The following is an 18,827-nucleotide window of genomic DNA, read 5'->3' as shown; positions in this document are numbered from 1 at the left end:
AGAACTCCCTACCCTGTCTGGGCTGTGAGTTATCACCCCTGCGGGTGGCTGGAGCGACCCAAACATCTCCCGGGCTGATGGATGCCCAAAGGCAGCCTGCAAGCCCAGCCCAGCTGCTCCACCTTGGCTCCCACCCTCCTTGTTTTTAGGAACCAGGTGTTCACGGGTGTGAATCCTGGCAGCCTCCTGTTCCTGCTCCAGAAAACACGGCAGCTCCTGGCAGCCGGAGGACTGGACTCACCGCAGCTGTCGGCGCGCTCGGCTGCCCCGTCACGACCGGGATGTAGTAGAACTGCAGGTTCAGCCTCGGAGTCAGGAACACACGCCGCGTTTCTCGCTTCCTTGACATGGAAAGAAGAAATAGCCGTGTCTCAGAGGTGAAGGGGGAGGAAAACGGCTCCCGACAGCAGCTCTGCAACACAAGCAAGCACCGTCCTCGCTCGCCTCCTGGGCCCAGCGCAACAGGTGGCAGAAAAGCCCCCAGCTTCTCAAATCCTCCTGGGGCAGATGATGGGGAAAGGGGTGTCCCATGGGTGGGCTCTGGGCTGGGACCAGCCACCCCTTCGTGTCCAGCTCTGCACCGCAGCCCAGCCCCAGCCTGGGCCAGGAGCTTTCATTTAGGGTTCTCCCCTTGTGCATTGGAAAGTATCTTGTCTTGTTTTATTGCTTTTTTTTTTTTTTTTTTTTTTAATCCATTTCATGCACAGAGGGGAAAAACTCCCCATGTCATCATTTGGGCAGTGCAGCCAGTGACAAAGTTTTTCCACCATAGGGGCGGTGAGGCCCTGGCACAGGCTGCCCAGAGAATCTGTGGGTGCCCCATCCCTGAAGGTGTTCAAAGTTTTGTTAGAAGCAGCTTTGAGCAACCTTGTGAGATTCCTCTGCCCATGGCAGGGGGTTGGATGGCTGACCCTTGAAGGTCCCTTCCAACCCAACCCATTCTGTGACTCACTCCATGATGGATGCACTTGGGTGCAAAATACCCAGCTCCCATCCTGTCCCAGGCAGCGCTGGAGCCCAACCCCATCCCCGGCCACCCTGACTGCTGCAACAGAGCGAAGCCCCCACCCCATTCCCCCATGGCCACCAGCCAGGCACCTCAAGGAGTGGTAGGCTTGGGCCAGGCGCCCCAGGAGCCGGTCGTCCCCCAGCAGCACGACGCGCGCAGTGTGCAGCCTCTGGAGCGGGGCCGGGGGCTTGGCGGGGACGCCCGTCCTCTTCTGCGCCTTGGCCGCCGGCTTCGCCCCGGGGCCGTTGCAGCTGGTCTGCAGGAAGGCCATGCTCTCCAGCGGGGATGGCTTCTTCTTAATGCCGCCCTTCCTCTGGAGCCGGGATTGCTCCGTGTCGGCGCTGCACGGGGCGAAGGGCTCCTCGGCCGCCGGCGGCAGGTCCCGCTCGATGCCGCTGTCGGTGGAGAGCACGGAGAAGCGCGTCTGCTCGCAGCACTCGCACTCCGAAATGATGTCCTGGATCTCGAAGTTGTCCAGGTCCTGGCTCAGGCGGTCGGGCTCGCAGCTCTGTGACAGCGGGCGGATGAACAGCACCAGCTCCTTCCCTGCGGGCAGAAGGGAGCTCAGGGAGGGAAACGCAGCCAGACCCAGGCTGAGTCCTCGTCCTGCCCCAGCTTCCCTCTTCTCACACCAACCACAGCTGGTCCAAATCCCCCCTTCAGCCTCATTTCCCACTCCACCATGAACAGCTCAGCGTCACATTAGGTGCTCTGAGGGTATCTCACAGGGGTGCCCCACTTGTCTCCTTCACCCCTTTTCCCCCAGCTCCCCCGATCCAGCCCTGATGCCCCACTCACAGAGCTGGTCATCTTCCTTCCAGAGGTGGAAGCTGATGTTGGGGTTGGGCAGAGGGATGTCCTGCAGCCTCCCCAGGGGAGAATCACCTGGGGGAAAAAAGGGTGCTCGTAACACATGGGAACAGGCCATGCACAAACCCTCACCAGGGCTCTGCTTTAGCCACTGGTTGTCATGGCCCTTGGGGTTCTCCCACCCTGGTCACCCCTTGGGCAGACCTGAGGATGTCATCCCTGCCCTCTGAGTGCCAGGAGAAAGCACCTGCACATCTGGGGGAAGGGAGAAGTGAAGATGGGGAAACTGAGGCACGGGCAATTGAAGGACCTTGCTTTGCTGCAGACAGCAGAGGGACTGCAGAATAAAGAATGCCTTTTCTAGCAATGAGCCTCCAACCCAGGTGGCAGGAGCTTTCCTGGTGATCTCAGCTGAGATGAAGGGACCCTCTGACCCCACCACTGATGGCTGTTTCTGCCCCATTAGGGCTCTGCGAGAAGCAGTGAGACTGAAAGGAGATGGTCCTGCTCCTCTCCTGCACCGCTGTCTGCTGCTCCTGTCTCCGAGCTGTGGGACAGCCTCTGGTTTTTTCTGGGGAGATGAGGAGGACACAGGGACCTTGCACCAGGAACAGCCAGGGCACATGGGGATGTTTGTCACAGTCTGTGTGGCCCCCGTGTCACCGCGCTCGGACAGAGCGCTGCTGTTGTGGGGGCAGGAGGCAGCACCGCTGCCCTCCGCATCCGTGCAAGGTTTCGGGGAGTGGTGTGTCCCCAGGCTGGATCATGCCAGGAGGCACCTTACACCAGCAGAGCACTGCAGATCAAGCAGCCCTGGCTGACAGGGAGTTCCCACAGCTCCCTTTGCAAATGACAGAGCTGTGACTGTTGAATCCCATCCCCAACATGGGGCTGCAACGCAGAGCCAGGCTGCAAGGACCGCTCCCAGTGATGGCTGCTGCTGAAGTTGGGACAGAGGGGGCTGGGGATGGACAACAGGACAATGGTGGGGACAGGCAGCAGGGCAGGGGCCTCACCTGGTGGCAAGGAGCCGAGGAGGGCACAGTAAATCTTCTCCAGCCTCTCCACGTGCTGTTCGCGGTCCACACTCGCTTCGCTTCCCGCACACTCGACAGCTGCCACCACTTGCTGGAACCAGTGCTCGACCTCGCTCATGGGCATGTCCTGTCACAGAGATGCTGTTAAAGCCCAGAGGTGTGAAAAGAGGAGATGCTCCTCAGGTAGGGTGTCAGGAGGGGGCAAATGCACCCTGTGAAGACGGGCTCACAGATGAGCCCATGTTTCAGCTCCAGAGCCCAGCTTTGCTGTGCAAACCTGAAGATTCAAGACCTTTGGCTCTTGCTGCAGCAATTATTTCATATTTCAAAGGGTTTTTAGTTTATTTCCACCTCTGCTTGCCCAGCCACCTCACCTTGCCCAGCCCAGCAAGTAACACTGGGGGTACTCGGGATGGAGACCAGCACCCAGGTGTCAGGGGCAGTTTCCCCACTTGCCATGAGCAATTCCCTGCTCCAAAGTGTCCAGCAAGAGTGGGGCTGTTAGAAAACCATACGTGGTGCCGTGCTGGTGCTGCTGCTTACCTGGAGGCTCATCCTCAAGCCGCTGAGGTCGCATCCCTCGCCCAGGGCCGCCTGCATGGCGTGGATGATCACATAGCACATGCACACCCGCGGGCTCTGGGAGAGCTGAGCCGCCTGCGTGTCGGTGACCAGCGCGTTGCAGATGGCTTCGGAGAGCAGCTCTGGGTCAGCAAAGATGAAAATCCTGTGTGTGGGGGGGGGAGTGGGAACAAAGGGGGACGAGGAGGTGAGATGAGGTGAGATGAGAACTCCCCGTTACTGACACTGGGGCTGGTGCATGCAGCTCACACCTCTGCCCACGCAGAGAAGGGGCACGGCACATACTCCCTCCCCGCATGCCTCCCAGGGCCACGGAAATAAACAGGGGCAGGTAGGAGGAACGTGCTCCTCCCGGCACAAAGCTTGTTTGGATGCCTCCAAATTGCATACCCTGTGACTGCCTCCTGCCATGCAGTCTGTATGCAGCGTCTGCATCCAACAGGGACCCAGGGTGCAGGAAAGGGACGGACTCACTACAGAGCAGTGAGGCAATAAAAGAGATAGAAGGCACAACACCTTTGAAGAGATGCTACTCACTTTTCCTGGTAAGGGTACGGGTTGCTTTTTAGACTTTGCTCGGAAATCACCATTCTTTGGTAGAGCATACCTAGTGAAGGTGAGAAGACCAAGAGGCAGGAGTCAGAGCAGAGGCAGAACAACGCAGCCGGGGTCTGGGCTGTGGAGGGTCTGCCAAGGCAGCCAGCACCCGGCGCTGGGGAGCCGAGGTGAGAGCCAAGAGCCAGGCCCCAGGTTAAAAATAGTCAAGGACGAAGATAGGCTGTGCTACAGAAAAAGAAAAGCCCTTCTATTCAGGGATAATTTCCTGTATTTCCCTTCCTTTGTTTAGTGGATTATGAGCTCAGGAGGGGGCCGGGAGTAGGAGGAAGAGTCCAGCTCCAGCCACAGCCTTGGGGCCACATCAGGGGACAGCGCTGGACACGAAGGACATGAAGGATATGAAGGGCACGACACATTTCAGAGTGGGCAGTGATGTGCTTCACCCTCACCTGGCCCTGGGGTGGGGATAACCCAAGGGTCCACACCCACACCACAGTGCTCAGGCACCCAATGCAGTGTGTAACCTTCTCACGAGCCTCCTGGTGCTCCCCAGATAAGTTCTTTTCTTAGCTGGGTTAAACCTCTGCTGGGGGGACCTCGGAGCTCCGGAGGTAGCAGGGAGCAGCAGTGAAGGTGATGCAGTTGGGTTCAGGCTCCCAGGAACCCCACTTGATTTCAGTGGTGCTCTCAGCGGGAGGTTTTCTGCCAATAACCACCTGAAATCAGGAGAGGGGAACCCTCCCACACAAGCATATCCTGCAGACCCCAGGTGTTTGGCTAGCCCCATGCAGAAATCCCTGCCATGGCTGGTTGCATTAGACAAAGGAAAACCCCCAGACCCGGGGGCAGAGCAGGGAAGTCATCGTACCCGGTGCTGCCCTTTCCATCTTCAGCCTGACAGCGTAGTCCAAACCAATGGTGCAGAAAGGCTTGGGCAGGGTGAGCAGCTTCTTGCAGAAGTCATACACTCTGCTGCAGAGCTCATCGGAGATACAGGGAGCCTGCGGCAAGAAAGGGGCAGGTAAGGAGATGCCACAGGCAAAGACCCCGAAGAGTGCTCTCCCCCCAACAGACCACGGGGTGCAGAGCTACACCACATTCAGCCTGGGCTGAAATGCAATCTGCAAAGCAGCTCCAGGCACTGCCATGGTCTGGAAGCCTCCGGCAGTACCCACCATAGGGCTGTGGACGTGCATTTTTCTGATTCCCCGGGATTCTGTCCCAGTGAAGCCCGTGAGCAGTTACCTTTATCAGGGTGTACATCAGCGTGTGCAGCAGGGGGATGATATAATGTCGGTAGTCACCTCGCTCTGCCTGCAGGACCAAAAGGCACGGTCAGTGCTGGGGCATCCACCGTGGGCCCTGGGATGTGCTGGGTGCAGGGGGATGCTCCCAGCACCAGGGTGAGGTCTGGGGTCTCTCCATGGGCCATCAGGGAGGGCAGGGTGTCCCTGGGGTGGTCAGGTCCTGCCTGGTGGGCTGCCTGAGTTGGCCATGAGCTGCTATGGGTGTGTGATGGAACACCAAGAGCAAGTACAGCACCCGTGGTGGGAGAGGGAGAACAAAAGTTTCTAACTGAGCTCACTGGGGAGTGCCTTTCTGATGCCAAAATCCATGTGGAAATACAAAATCCCTGGGAAAAGCCCCTGTTGAGTTTGGTGGGTGTGGAACCAGAGCAGGAGGAGAGCTGCTCCTGCATCCCTGTCCCAGGCTGTGGGAAGCCAGCAGGACGTGCCCACAGCCTGGCCCGGCTCTAGCACCACTCCAACAGCAGGAGCAGCCCCAGATAAACCTCACAGAGGGATTTCCACCCCAAAAACATCACAGACCCTCATTGCCAGGGAGGGGGCAATGCCTTATCAAGTTTTGTTTTGCCCTAGTGGAAATGGGGCTACTTCAGCAGGAAGGTGCCTCGGGCTGGATGCTCTCCCTCACTCCTGTAGCCCTGCTGGACAGACAGAAAGGCATCGCAGAGCTTGCAGCTCCTCACTGTGCTGCTGCTGGTGCCCGGGGAGCCTCCCTATGCACCTCTTTTCAGGGATGATGTGCTGATGTATCCGAGTTAAATTGAACCGATGGCAGCAAAGCTTTTGAAACGATCAATGAAATGAGTAATACTGAATTGCTGAGCCCAGCTGATCTCTGGGCAGAGCCCCAGAAGAGCTCAAGCATGAAATTTCTGAATTGTTATCGGTGGTTGCTACTGCCTGCTCAGAGCTGCTGCAGTACCAGCAGGCTGAAAAAAAAAATAACATGGCACTGATTTCCGGGAGCTTCAGGGACACAAAGGGAGTTACAGACCAGGAGGCCTGACATCCCTCCTGGGCACACAAAAGTAAGAGCTGCAGAGGGATAAAAGCATAGCAGGGAGGGGCTGAGATGACTTTTGCAGGGGAAAGCAGACCTCAGCCCCACCAGGGGAATTCCTGCATCGCTAGCCAAGGGTGATGTGGGCATTCCTGTCTACCTGGATGTGCAAAAGCCACTTGACAGTAGGGGTGCAGGGGGCTCCTTGCTTGGGGAGGGCAGGGGATGTGTCCCCACACTTGGGGAGGACTGGGGGAAGTGGGCTCTTCCTCTCAGCACCGGAAGAACTGAGGTGTGCTTGTGAAGAAAAGGTGCGAGCTCATCACGTCACATCGCATCACATCCAACCACAAAGCTGGTCACTGCAGGTTGCTGCGGGTACAAAAGGTTCACCCGAGTTCAGAAAGTGAGATGAGTCAATGAATCAAAAAATGCATCGCCCAGTTTCCGTCAGGTGCTCTCGGGACAGGATACGGGGCTGGACAACTCTGATCTGACAGCGCTCGGAAGGAAACGAGTGGCAGGGAGGAGAAATTTCCACTGTACCTGAGGCCTCAGCTGGCCCAGGGGGTTGCGGGGGACCTGGGGGCGGTCGGAAGCATTTTGTGCTGTGCAATCTGCAAGCTGCAAACACCGTCTGCCTGTGGCTGTGAGCTACAGTCCCCAGCCAGACTCCAAAAACCCTAAACTCACTAAAAACCCTTTACCTGGAGGATCATCAGGCCAGGGATGCCCCAGGATGGAGACAGCCCCACAGGGGAGGTGAGACCCCCTCCCGAGGGACATTCGGTGTGAGGTGGCACTCACCCTTTCCAACTCTTTCACCAAGATCCTGACCAGGATGGAGCTACTACTGGGATTCTGGTCAATTTTTTTGTGCAATGTCCATCGCAGCATCCCTGAGAAAGGAAAAACAAGAGGTGAGGCTGCCCTGCAGAGCCACGATGGGCAAAGAGCCGCGTGTGGTGGGGGAATGGGGTGACCCAGGCACTGCTGCTGCAGAAACCACCACTGGGATCACTCTCACAGCTAACCCAGGCTTCTCCACCCTCTGCTTCAATCAGTGACCCTCTGCAGGGACAAGTCACACCGCTGCCCTCACTCTGGATGCAGCATTGATGTCAAGCACCAGCAAATGCTTGGGAAAGCATCCCAAAAAACCTGGGACTGGGGAGCTGGAGAAAAGCAAGGCATGAAAATGGACTAAATGACATCAAGTCTCTTTTCTGTTCCCTCCCTGCTTGCTTTCACTGCCTGCCCCAGGGATCTGGGGTTCCTGCTGGTCTCAGCATGCAGCACCTGAGCCACGGTGTGGCTGCTGACCCCAAGCGCTCAGAGCAAGGACCACAAAGCTTTTCAGCCCTGCAGACTTGTCGAGGCTCATTCCAGACAAAAAAAAAAAAAAAAAAAAAAAAAAAAATTTAATTAACACTAAAATATCCTGTGTGCTCCAAGTAAAATCATTTTTTCAAAATCAATTAAGTTCCTCAGAGCCGTAGCAGTCCAATTGCTGGGTCAAGTAGAGTTTTATTCTCCCCTATGGTGACGCAGGGATCTCAGCTGGCTCCCTAGCACGGAGCTGAGCCATGTGTGGCAAAGCAATAGCCCCGCAGGGAGGGACTGGGAAACTCCGGTATCAGCGAGCTGGAAGGGGCTGCAGGGTGAGTTGGTGTCAGAGCAGGGAACAGAGCCCCAGGCTCTGACATTTCGTGTCCTGCCCCAGTGCTGGACCCCTGCCTGAGGTGAGAGTGAGGAACCATGTGGAGGAGGGATGGAAAACACCAGCATGGAGCATGGAGGCACCAGTAAGTTAGCAAACATTTGGCACCTCTAAGAGCAGGTTGGAAGGGGCAGAGGAACCGGAGGTCACCTCGTGTCCCCTGGTGTCATCTGAGAGGGGACCGGAGTGGGGCTGGGGCCACACAGTGCCCGGTGCGCAGGGCGGGTGGCAGCGGTGCTGTCCCCAGGACCTCACCTCGGTCATGCTGGCAGGAGGGGTGGTGGCCGTCCAGCTCTCGCAGCAGCGTGCGGACACGGCGCAGGATGTCCGACTCCACCTCTGCGGGGACAAAGAGGACGTGAGTGGCCTGGGTGGCACCTCTGGGACACCGGCACCCAGGTCAACCAAGGGGAATGACACTGGTTTGAGTGCACATCTCTCAGGATGGGTATAGCAGCAGGCTTCAGACCTGGCCGAGCCCTGATGGCAACAGGTCAGAGCCCTCCCCAGGGCCACTGGAGCCAGGGGGACAAGTGCCACCCCACGGACCGGTGGCCCATGGAGCCATACCGGGGAGCAAAGCCCTACCGGAGGGACATGGTGGCACAGACTGCAGGGGACTGCTCTGCACAGGCTCTGCAGAATCCCTCTCCCTTTGTTGAATTACAAAATTGCACATTAAATATACAAGCTAAAGGCAGAAAACCACAGCTTGGCACTGTGCAAGAGCAGAAACACCTCTGCTTTTTGGCAGCACGTGGACTCGGCCTCACCCTCACCCACCACCCAGCTCTCACAGCTTCTCCCAGCCCACAGCTGCCACCCATGGGCCCGGAGCACCCCGAGGCAGGGTCCGAGCCCAGTGACTGCCACCCGCTCTGTGCACGTCAGAGCCGAGCAGCATCCTGCTCTTGTCCAAAAATAAATCTGACAACCTCAGAGCCGATTTGGGGCATGACTCGGCTGTGGGGTGGGGACATGTGATCGGGAGGGAGTTCATGTGTCAGCGCTGGAACATTGCAGCTGTGAAATAAAAGCCAGCCCTGAAGGCACGCTGGGGATCAGCCTGGAGATGCAAGATCCCTTTATTCCACCATGGCCGGGCTGTGTGGCCCTCCTTGCTCTGTGTTCTCTTCCCCCATAACAAAAGGACTTTTGCTGCTTTGTAGTAAGAAACTCTTTATATAGTCAGCTATTATCAGGTGATGCCTACAGGCTGGAGCACCCAGAACATGGCCTGATCCAGGGCAGGACCTCAGTATTCATGGTAACCCCTCTCCTGAGGGAGATGGGTTGGGAGCTACAAGGAGAAAACCCTGGGAGGATTTCACAGCTCAGCCGGAGACTCAGCCACACAGGGGCTGCAAGAGGCATCTCCAGAGAGCCAAAACCTGAGGCTCCCACGGGCAGGGACATGATCCTGCAGCAGATGGGGCAGCTCTGAGCATCTGCCCCCTTGTCCCATGCAGACCTTTACCCCATCTCGGGGCAGGTTTGATGCAAGAACCAGAGATGGTTTTTGTCTCTTCCTATTGCATCTCTCAGCAGCATCAAGTGGCACCCCAGGGCTGCCGGCATCCCTGTCAGCGATGCACAGGAGGGAGGCAGGAGCCTTTAGCCCACCCTAGCATCCTTGCTGCCCCCTCAGCCCCAGCTCCCATGCAGGCAGCATGGCCAGACCGATGACAAGCCACTCGTGCCCTCCCCAAGCCCAGGGCTACAATGACAAGGTTCCAACAAGATGCTGACCAAGGGCACCAGGCACAAGCCCTGGATGAAACTGGACTGGGAAATGCAAACTTTAAAGTATTGGGAATGGCTCATTCCTGAGCACCACACAGCCCAACAGCCAAAATATCCTATTTACCCAGGGAAGCACACCCCATTAGGGATGTTGGTACAGGGGATCCATGGAATCCAAACTTCTGCAGAGGAGCACTTACTGCTGTGACTGCAGTCTAGGCTGTGTTAGAAGACAACCACACGTTTGGGTTCAGAATTATTCATCTTGTGCTGCTGAAGCTGTGTGTGTGCATGAGGAAAATCCCATCTTGGCCAGCATACTTCGTGCCATCGTACCCACACAGTACAGTTACAGTGCAGAAGCGTCCTTTGAAATGGGATCTTTCTCATTCTGGAAGTGTTATTTGAGGAAATGTTAAAGTTTTACTTTAGAAATCTGCATTTTCTCTCCTTTTTGTTTTCCCTGCAGTGATTTGGTAAAGCTCCTCCTTTTCACTACTGTGTTCATTGTTTTTGCACTGAGGGATTACACACTGTAATGGACTACATGAAACTTCCCATTCTTTTCATTTCTGTATATTTTTAATGACTACGGGAAGTTTTTCCTGGGCATTGGTATAAATACTGTGTCCTCTTTTTGTAAATCAAAGCAACTGCAGCCGTGATATGCTGAGGTCTCTTGGTGGGGAGCGAAGCGTCAGAACACCCCTTCCAACACAAACATGGGGCACTTTGATCTAAAAATGCTCTCAGCCCACCAGCAACAGCCAGCAGTGGCTTGTAAGTGGAATAAAACATTTCAGTATTGATATACTGATAACAAAATGTGAGATTGCTTTAAAATCTGACTTTGGCTGGTTACCAGACCTGGTGGCACTCTACAGCAAATCTTTTGACCATTTCTCAGGTGTTTCATGTCACAATTGCCATTTTCCCATCAGGGTTTAAGTGCAGGGCCCCATGGTATCGCTCTGCCCAGCAACAATCAGTCCTCGTTAGATAGCCAGGTATTTACTGGGGGCTGTTGGGGCAGAGGAGGGAATGGGGTGGGGAAGGATTCGTGCAGCAGCATCACCCACCTGTGCTCTCCATGGCCGGGCCGGGGCTGCAGCAGGGCACGGGCACGGCTGCAACGATGGGCGAGTGCACGGCTGCTGCTCACTCTGCTCGGGCATGGCCTCAGGTCCGGTGTCTCGCCTGCAGAACCACAGGACAATGTCAGCTGGGGCAGGCGGCAGGGATGGCAGGAGCACATTGTGAGGCAGAGTCCCGAGGACAAGCCCCAGGTTGGGGTTTCTGGGGCAGAAAGGTTCGGCTCGGAGCTGAACCCACCCGAGTGCTCGGGACCCGCAGCAAGAGGCCCCCACGGATGGGCATCGCCAGGCAGGGCAGCAGCAGGAGTCCTCTCCTCCCCAGGATTTACGAAGAAATGTTCAGGTTAAATCAAACTGAGACCAAAATGTGAAGTCCAAAAGGAATAAAAATAAATAAAGAAGAGAAGCTGAACTTCCATGAGGTTTCTAATTTATTGCCTTGATCTGCCATCCCTATCCCATCCCTATCCAGCACCTAGAGAAACAAAACCTGAGGAAAGCCCAGAAGCCAGTTACGCTCCAGAGGGAAGCCAGCCCGGAGCCAGACGGCTTCCCTTGCCATCGAGCATTGTTCTCTCCAAAGAAAGAGGAAAAAGAAAGCGGAGGAGGAAGGAAGGGAGATCTGCCTGTGACACGGCCACCCAGTGCCCACGGCACAGCAGCGTCCCCACAACCACCCTCTCCCCACCCATAGGACCCCATCAGTCCTCTGTGCCCCTCCAAGCATAGTCAGACCACCAGCCCACACTCCTGCTCATGTCTTTGCTCTATCTAGGAATCTCTCCATTTAATTTATAGATTTAAGATCTATCTCTGCCCATTTAGGCCCTAAATCTGTACATATCCCCCACCCAGCCCAGCAAGTGTAGCAGGAGATGGACAAACACTTGCAGGAACTCTCCCAACAACACACAACTCGTGCCCAAGAGCATCCTGCTCTCAGCTGCTCCCAGATGCTCACTAAAAGCTTCCTGAAGAAAGTGAAGCTTTCAGCACCCACCCCAGAGCTGCCGGGACTTTATTTCTGGGGCTGGCTCCAAGCCACCACTGCAGATTTCCACCACCCTCTGGGCAGCTCCCAGCCTCGAGCAACTGAAGGCAGAGAGGACAAGGGAGGCAAGGACAGGGACTGCTGCAGCCCAGGGGCTAATGACAGGAGACCCCTGCCTCTCCTTGCATGGCTCAGTGCAGGGCAGGGAGCAGGGGGTGATTCCAACCCCCCAGCTCAGCTGATGCTGACCTGGGAGTTGCATCTCTGCAGCACATGGACATCACTGTGGGGATGGACGTGTGGTTTCTTTCAAGACCAACACCCCCGTCTGCAGACCCAGAACATGTGATGGGGCAGGGGGAAAAAACAAAGCCCAGAAAACCATTTCTTTCCTGTGGGCGAGTGGTGGGAATGCCCGCAGGGTTTTCCTTCCTGCGGCACACCCTTAGCACCCAACCTGGTGCCAGCCCTGCATCCCCATCCCCTGCCACCTCCTGGGACAGCCTGGCCAGATCTTGCTGGGGTGGCAGCAAGGGGACGAGGAGGCTGCCAAGGAGAATCTAACACCTCAGGGTTGCCTTGGTGCTGCCCTATTTCAGGGGTGTCGTCGTGCTCAGGGCTTCCTCTTGGCTGTGTTTATCTCCTCGACAGCAGTACCATCCCCAGCCACTGGCTACAGGAGCGAGGGATGCCCTAATCCCTTCTTTGCCCAGCACCACACATCACTGGTGGGCTGGTCGGCACGTGGCTCTCAAAGGGATATTTCCTGTGGGGAAAAAGTCCCCTCATGGGGCTGGGTGCATGCCAAGCTCTTCAGGGCCAGCAGAGGCGTCTGCCGAAGCGAAAGGCAGGCGGCTGCTAATTGTGTCGGTGGTTTTCCACATCCGCATCCTACCTACCCACACGTGGGAGGGAACCAGCGCACCGGCGCTCGCTTTCCAGATTTAGAAAAGGACTCGGGGTGGTGTGAGCTGCTCCAGGCCCTAGAAACTTTGCTTCTCAGTCGCCTGCTTGCTTAAGAAGTGCTGGTGCTCCTCGCTGTCTGCAAAGACCTGAGGGCCAGCAGCCTGCCTGCCTGCTCCAAGGACTCAAGTCTCCCAAGAAAATTCAATATAAAATTCCCCAAAATACTCCCCGGCATATTCAGAGTCCATCAGGAGGACAAATTTTGTACAAGGCACAAAAGGAGATGGGTAGAAGCAGGCTGGTGAGAAAGGTTGGGGTCAGCCCGGTTCCCCCTGGGAGGGGAGGTGGGGCTGGAAATGGCAGGAGATGGACGGCAGCAGCCCGCGGGTGGGCACGCTCCCACCTCCCCTCCTGGGCTTCACTAGGGCTTCCCTGGCAGCAACAAGCACAAAGCCGAGCCCAGCGGCATGGTGAGGAGGGCTTTAAGCTGCAGGAGGCTGTGCTGCAACCAGGGCTAATTCAGCCTTGTGCAGAGTGCTCTCAGACCAGAGCCTGAGCTGTTGCTTGGAGCAGCAGCAGGGAGACACCTCCGTTTGCCTGCACAAAGCAAACACAGCTGACGGGGAATGCCGGAGATGCTGGCCTCTGTAGACACAGTGCACTGGCTCAGCCATCCTTCAGAAGAGCTTTTGGCTGCCAAAGCCACATCCCCGTTCCCTCAGCCGTGCAGCTGGAGGCTGCTGCCCAGGTGACATTAATGAAGCCAGGCTGGTCTGTGCCAGATGGCCACGGCACCGCCAGATTTGCTCAGCTTGGCAGGGAGCAAAGACCTTCAGACCCCTGGGAAGGAGACGCCAGTGGGGCTGAAGGCCCTGGTGACAGCCACCTCTGTGCCCATCAAGCCCTGATCCACACATGCTGTGAGCCCTGGTGCTGAGTGGGGAGAGCTGGCACAGCGATGTGTCTGAGATGTGCCGCAGCCCCTCTCTGACCCAGGTCCCCTCTCCCAGGCTGGCCCAGCATCTCACACAGGGACATTCTCAGCCAGGGGGCCCTCAGAAACAACGGTGCCACATCCCAAGACCCAGCAGCACGGGACTGCTGCTGGCCCCTGTGTCTATACAAGCAGGTATTTTTTCCATTTCTCAGGAAAAAAACACCTGGTAGACTACCTCAAGCCTGCAAGAGACAGGGCCACACGCCTCCCAGAAGGCTAGGAACATACCTCCCACCCCATGCCCACCCCACGTCTTCCCCGCTGCGCTGCGAGTGGGGGGACCACACAAGGAAAGAGCATCCCCAACCTCGCTCCGGGCTGCACTCACCTTCCCTTGCGTCCTTCCAGCTCCCGGCGTCACCGCAGGGCACAGGATGGTCCCAGCAGGCTCATGGCGAGGAGGAGGAGGAGGAGGTGGCAATGCAGGCGGGAGCTAGCAGTGAAGCAGCAGTCCTAAGCTCCGGCACCGGCAGCCCACGTTGAACCCTGCCGGGGCTCGCTTCTGCTCTGCGTGCATGTGTCAGAGCCCGCTGCTCACTGGTGACCACAAGCTTTCTACCCCAAAACAGGAAGGGCTCAGAGGCCCCAGCCAGCACACACGATGGTGGGGAGACGAGAACGGAGCCAAGGGGAAATACGGCAGCGCGGGGCGTAAACGCTGGCCCTGCAAAAGTGTTGGCGAGAGGCAGAAGCTGCTCAGTTCCCTGAACCACACCACTCCTCCGCTTTCTGTCCCCCTCCTCCCCATGCATCTCTTCTCTTCCCTGCAGCAGACACGAGACACATTTCATCCCGTAACTGGTTATTTTGCTGTCTGCCAGCTCAGCAAGACCAGAGGCTTCTCTGCACTCATCCCACTTCTTTGCAGAGCTGCAGTTCCCTGCTTCCTCTCTGCAATTCTTAAAATACCCAAGGCATCAGCTGTATTTTATTTCATTTACAGGAAAAAAAAAATAAGAGAAAGGGAACGAAGAAGGGAAGCCACATTCCTCCTTTCGGTTCTCAATAGCCATGAGGCTTTTAGTGATAAAACCTGTGTGACTCCAAAGCCACCTCTCCCAGGAGCTGGGGTAGTTATGGGCAGCATCTGGCTATATTCATGAAAATGAAGATCTTGGCAGCGAAAGCACAATTCACCCCAGAAACACACAGATAAGATCACAGGTTAAAGGTCTTTACGTCTTCCTTTTCTAAGCTACCAGGGTGGCAGAGAAAGTGTGAGCAGAGCCTGTTCCTCAGCATCCATCAGCCCACCCTCCACGCACCACTGAGATAGCCCAGGATGGATCGTTTCAATTATAACATGAGTTAGTGTCCCTGTGAGTGTCAGGACGTGTCACCTATGGTCCCAAAGGGCCCAGGTCCGGGCTCAGCACCATGCTACCTGTGGTGGAGCACACCCTGCCCACCAGGATCCTCAAAGCCCTGAGCAGCGAGCCTTGGAGCACGGCGTGACACAGTCATGGTGCCACCACCAAGGCTGCCAGGGGTTTTGGAAGAACTGCCAACATATTGCCAACAAGCACCCAAGTGCCTCCACGAATGACAGGGGAATCTGGCCCAACCAGGACCAGAGCTCAGCCCCAGGAGGCCACGTCTCACCCTGCAGCAGCCCAGCTCCCCCAGCCCATGCAGCACTGCCTGGGGTGGTGTTGGAAATGCCACGGCAGATGGATGGAAAATTGTCCATCCATGTGAGTCGTCTCAGCCCCCACCACACTCAGGGAAGCGGCCATCCCCTGGTGACCTTCCACACCGGGATGCCCAAGATCCCCAAAAGACTTGCTGCTCAGACTGTCAAAGGATGGCAGAAATTGCTAAAAACACAACCTCCTAGACTATGTGAAACACAAGACACAGAAGGAGTGAAGCAGAAATACCTAAAACCATGGAAGAAAACCCAAAGCCAGGTGTGAAGCTCAGTGGCTCCATCCTGCCCTCACACACGAGCATCCTCCACTGCCCAGCACACCTTGGCTGGGGTCCTGAGCATCACTGCCTGGACACCTGCTGACCATGCCCAGTGCTGGGGGATGTCCCCTCTCCCAGCTTGCCCAAGGACACCAGTGACGAAGCAGGGTAAGCATAGCTCGTGCACACACGCTTGCTCTCTCCGAGATATATTTAGTCCCGCTCCAAAGACTGTCTCTCCACGCCTTCTGAAGCCCTGTATTTGGTTACAAATTCACTACACGGGTATGTCTGAGGTTTCCTGTGCCAGTTTATCAGCTCAATGACAGACACTTGAAAAGAAAAACCCATGTATTGCCCAGGAGCAGGTTATGGAAAGCTGTTCCCTGGACACGCTCCTCCTTTCCCTTCTCCCCGTCCCACTGCCAGCCACCAGCCCTTCCTGATCCTACAGCAGACACCCCAAAGGAGCCAGAGCAAGGAAGAATCATGCAAATACCATCGGCAGCAGCGAGTGAGCTGTGCTGCACAGGGGCGTCCTGAAGGGAGAAACAGCAGGTGCGGAGCTGGGGGGGAGGCATGGGATCACCCGCGGCACAGTGCCATGCGGTGGCAGACATCCTGCGGGGCAGAGCAGCACCCGCCACCCCTCACACTGCCCTCCCCCTGCTCCCCGCAGGTGGCTCCAGGCCAGCTCGCTTATGGAAGCAGCACCTCCAAAAGTCTAACGTTACACAGCACTCGCACTGGGGCGGCTCCCAGCCCGGGTTTCCTTCCAGCTCTGGCGAGAGCGGCTGGAGCAGGAGGATCGAACGTGAGCCAAAGGCGGTTTTCTCTTGCGGGAGCTGGAGGCAGCTCCGAGCGGGACGTTTACCCCAAGGCGACCTGCCCGTTTGACATCACATCCCCTGGGCTGCTCGGAGTGTGGCTGACAGCCCCAAAATGCCGTGTAATTGCTCCTCTGGGACCCAGGGTCACCACCGACACCGGGCCAACCCGATGCCACGGTAAGAGCTCCCGGTGCTGTCCATCAGAGCAGCTCTGCCCTCCTGGTTGTGCCCTCCTCTTAGACCATGTCCACCTGCCAGGGGAGTGGCTGCTTTTAGCAGCCAAATCCAGCCTGCACCCCCTTACCATCTGGGTAACAACAGCTCCAGGCCCCACCAAGGACCCGACCTATGGCCAAGGATGAACACTGAGGGCAAGCTCCATTTCACCTTACACCAACCACCTGAGCGCAATGTGCCACATTTAAAATGAAAACTAAGCCAAACTCTCATTATGAAACTCAAAAAAAAAAAAAAAAAAAAAAAAAAAACACATAAAAATCACCTGGGAGAGTCTGTTGAGGAGCCTTATTTCTGTCCCCACTCAAACAGGCTGCTGGGGCGGAGGAGACCTGCAGAAGAAGCAGGGGGACCACGCACGATGCCTTCCAGACCCATTTTCAGTTTCTGCTCCAAAACCTGGCAGGGCTCGTGGTTTCAGGCAGCTCTGATACGAAACCAGATGCTCTCCCTCGGGCTCTCCCTGCCAAGGAAAGATGTCTCGAGCTCAGCCTCTGCTTTCCAGCAACACTGTGCTGCACCAGTTCCTTGCCGGCTGCTCCGGCAGGCGCGTCCCTGACAGGAGGCTCACGCCCGCGGAGCGAGGGCGCGAGAGGGACGCTCTTCAGTAACAAAACACTTTCACAGCCCACACCACTGCGGATATTCATCTGCCCGTCAGGATGAAACGAGCCCCAAGTCCCTTTGCTAAAGCTGGCGTGGAAGTGGAGCGGCTTCCTGGACACTAACGGCTCTTTGGAGACTTCCTCGCCAACGTCACATTTCATTCTTTCTAAGGGAAGAAACGAGTTTTCCGGAAGCATCAGCTTTTTAGATTTAGCATCTCTCTTTCCATTCCCGGAGTCGGCTTTGGAAAAACAATCGGAGGGAAAAAATAAACGCTTTCTGAAAACCGCTGCCAGGTTTGCTCGCACAAACAGCCCAGGCAAGTGCTGTCAGCCTGAGGGGGAAATAAAATACACGGCACAGTCCCTTCACCCTACAGACACGCTGTATCACCAGCTGGGATAAAGCAGCTGCGTGTTGACAGCAAATCCTTGCTAAAGATTTGCTAAGACCCCTTACTAAGGCATCTGGGGCTTCAGCAGCAGTTTCAGGGCACATTCAGCATCCTGTGGTGCAGCACAAGCAGCTGCTGGGGCTGCAGGGGGGTGGAATGGTTGCATGGGGCTTTGGGGGGCCACCAGGGCAGGGTGACCAGAGCCAGAGTGACAGCAGCATGGTGGGGATGGCACCTTTGCCCCGTGTCAGTGGAGGACAGGGCTATGGGGTGCTTTTGGCATTGCCCTGGCAGCAGGAAACAGCCTCCTGGCACAGGGTTGACACAGAGAGCAAGGAAGAGGCAAGCATATAATGAGGAACCATGAGGGCAAGCCCACCAATGAGGTTTAATTATGGTATATAATTAAATGGTACATCCAACAGCAGAACCCCCTGCTTTCAGCAGGACCATGAACATCCCTCGGTAAGGCCACTCCGGACTGAACAACCCAAACCCATGGGGCACAGCTCACTCACAGCAGCAGCTCCCTTGGAGAGCTCCTGCCCAAACCACGTTTGATGGACGGTGCTGTCTTCGAGGCATGTCACACCTCAAAATAGAACAACGTGACTCAGCCAACACGGCATCTGCCTTCAGCACAGCCATTAGCACCAGCAAAACTCAAAAACCAAGAAAGTAACTGGAAGAAAGTCCTGAGAGCCCCCGCTTCTGGGTAGGTGACGTGGTCAGCATTGGTAAGGCTGAGCACAACCAAGCCAAGAGGCTCCTTGGGCCAGCTCCCTCCAAAAGAGAAGAGCAGCTGTCATCTCTTGTGACAATCAGAGCTCCTCTGTTTCAAATCCCCCCGAGGCTGGGCATACAGGACTGCTGGGGAGGGATGCTGCTGCAGCCCCCATCCCAACAGCCAGTTGGATCTGCTGGGGTGGAAGCACAATCCCAGATGAAGTTTATAGCAGCCCCAAACCACTCAATGTTAGGATAGCTCCATGCCAGCCGCTGGAGGCCCAGCACCTCAGGGCTGGAGGCAGGGGCTGCAGGGCAGAGCCCTGTGAAGCAGCGAGCCCAGGTCTCACCAGGACAGCCCAGAGGCTT

The 18,827-nt window shown here is 56.5% G+C and overlaps 1 protein-coding gene across 4 annotated transcripts in view; it reads right to left on the bottom strand.

Moving 5' to 3' along the window:
* PIK3R6 (phosphoinositide-3-kinase regulatory subunit 6) overlaps nt 1–18,827 on the bottom strand; it is a 29,186-nt gene that overhangs the window by 8,415 nt on the left and 1,944 nt on the right. For 2 of the 4 annotated variants that reach the window (XM_084298739.1, XM_084298742.1), the window contains exons 3-13: nt 10,846–10,963; nt 8,279–8,362; nt 7,111–7,202; nt 5,242–5,310; nt 4,865–4,997; nt 3,976–4,045; nt 3,400–3,583; nt 2,836–2,983; nt 1,808–1,894; nt 1,099–1,555; nt 242–341 (exon numbers count right to left, since the gene is read on the bottom strand). In XM_084298739.1, coding sequence (XP_084154865.1) covers nt 242–341; nt 1,099–1,555; nt 1,808–1,894; nt 2,836–2,983; nt 3,400–3,583; nt 3,976–4,045; nt 4,865–4,997; nt 5,242–5,310; nt 7,111–7,202; nt 8,279–8,362; nt 10,846–10,858 — 1,437 coding nt within the window. In that variant the 5' untranslated portion in view covers nt 10,859–10,963. Of the gene's footprint in view, nt 1–241; nt 342–1,098; nt 1,556–1,807; nt 1,895–2,835; nt 2,984–3,399; nt 3,584–3,975; nt 4,046–4,864; nt 4,998–5,241; nt 5,311–7,110; nt 7,203–8,278; nt 8,363–10,845; nt 10,964–14,082; nt 14,211–16,997; nt 17,196–18,827 lie in introns of those variants that run through there. The other 2 variants (XM_084298740.1, XM_084298741.1) reach the window with 2 other exon arrangements.

The sequence above is a fragment of the Netta rufina genome (genome assembly GCF_964035555.1).
Source record: "Netta rufina genome assembly, chromosome: 19".
NCBI lineage: Eukaryota > Metazoa > Chordata > Aves > Anseriformes > Anatidae > Netta > Netta rufina.
Note: the sequence above shows the minus strand (reverse complement) of the source record. Positions and strands in the feature narration are given on the sequence as shown.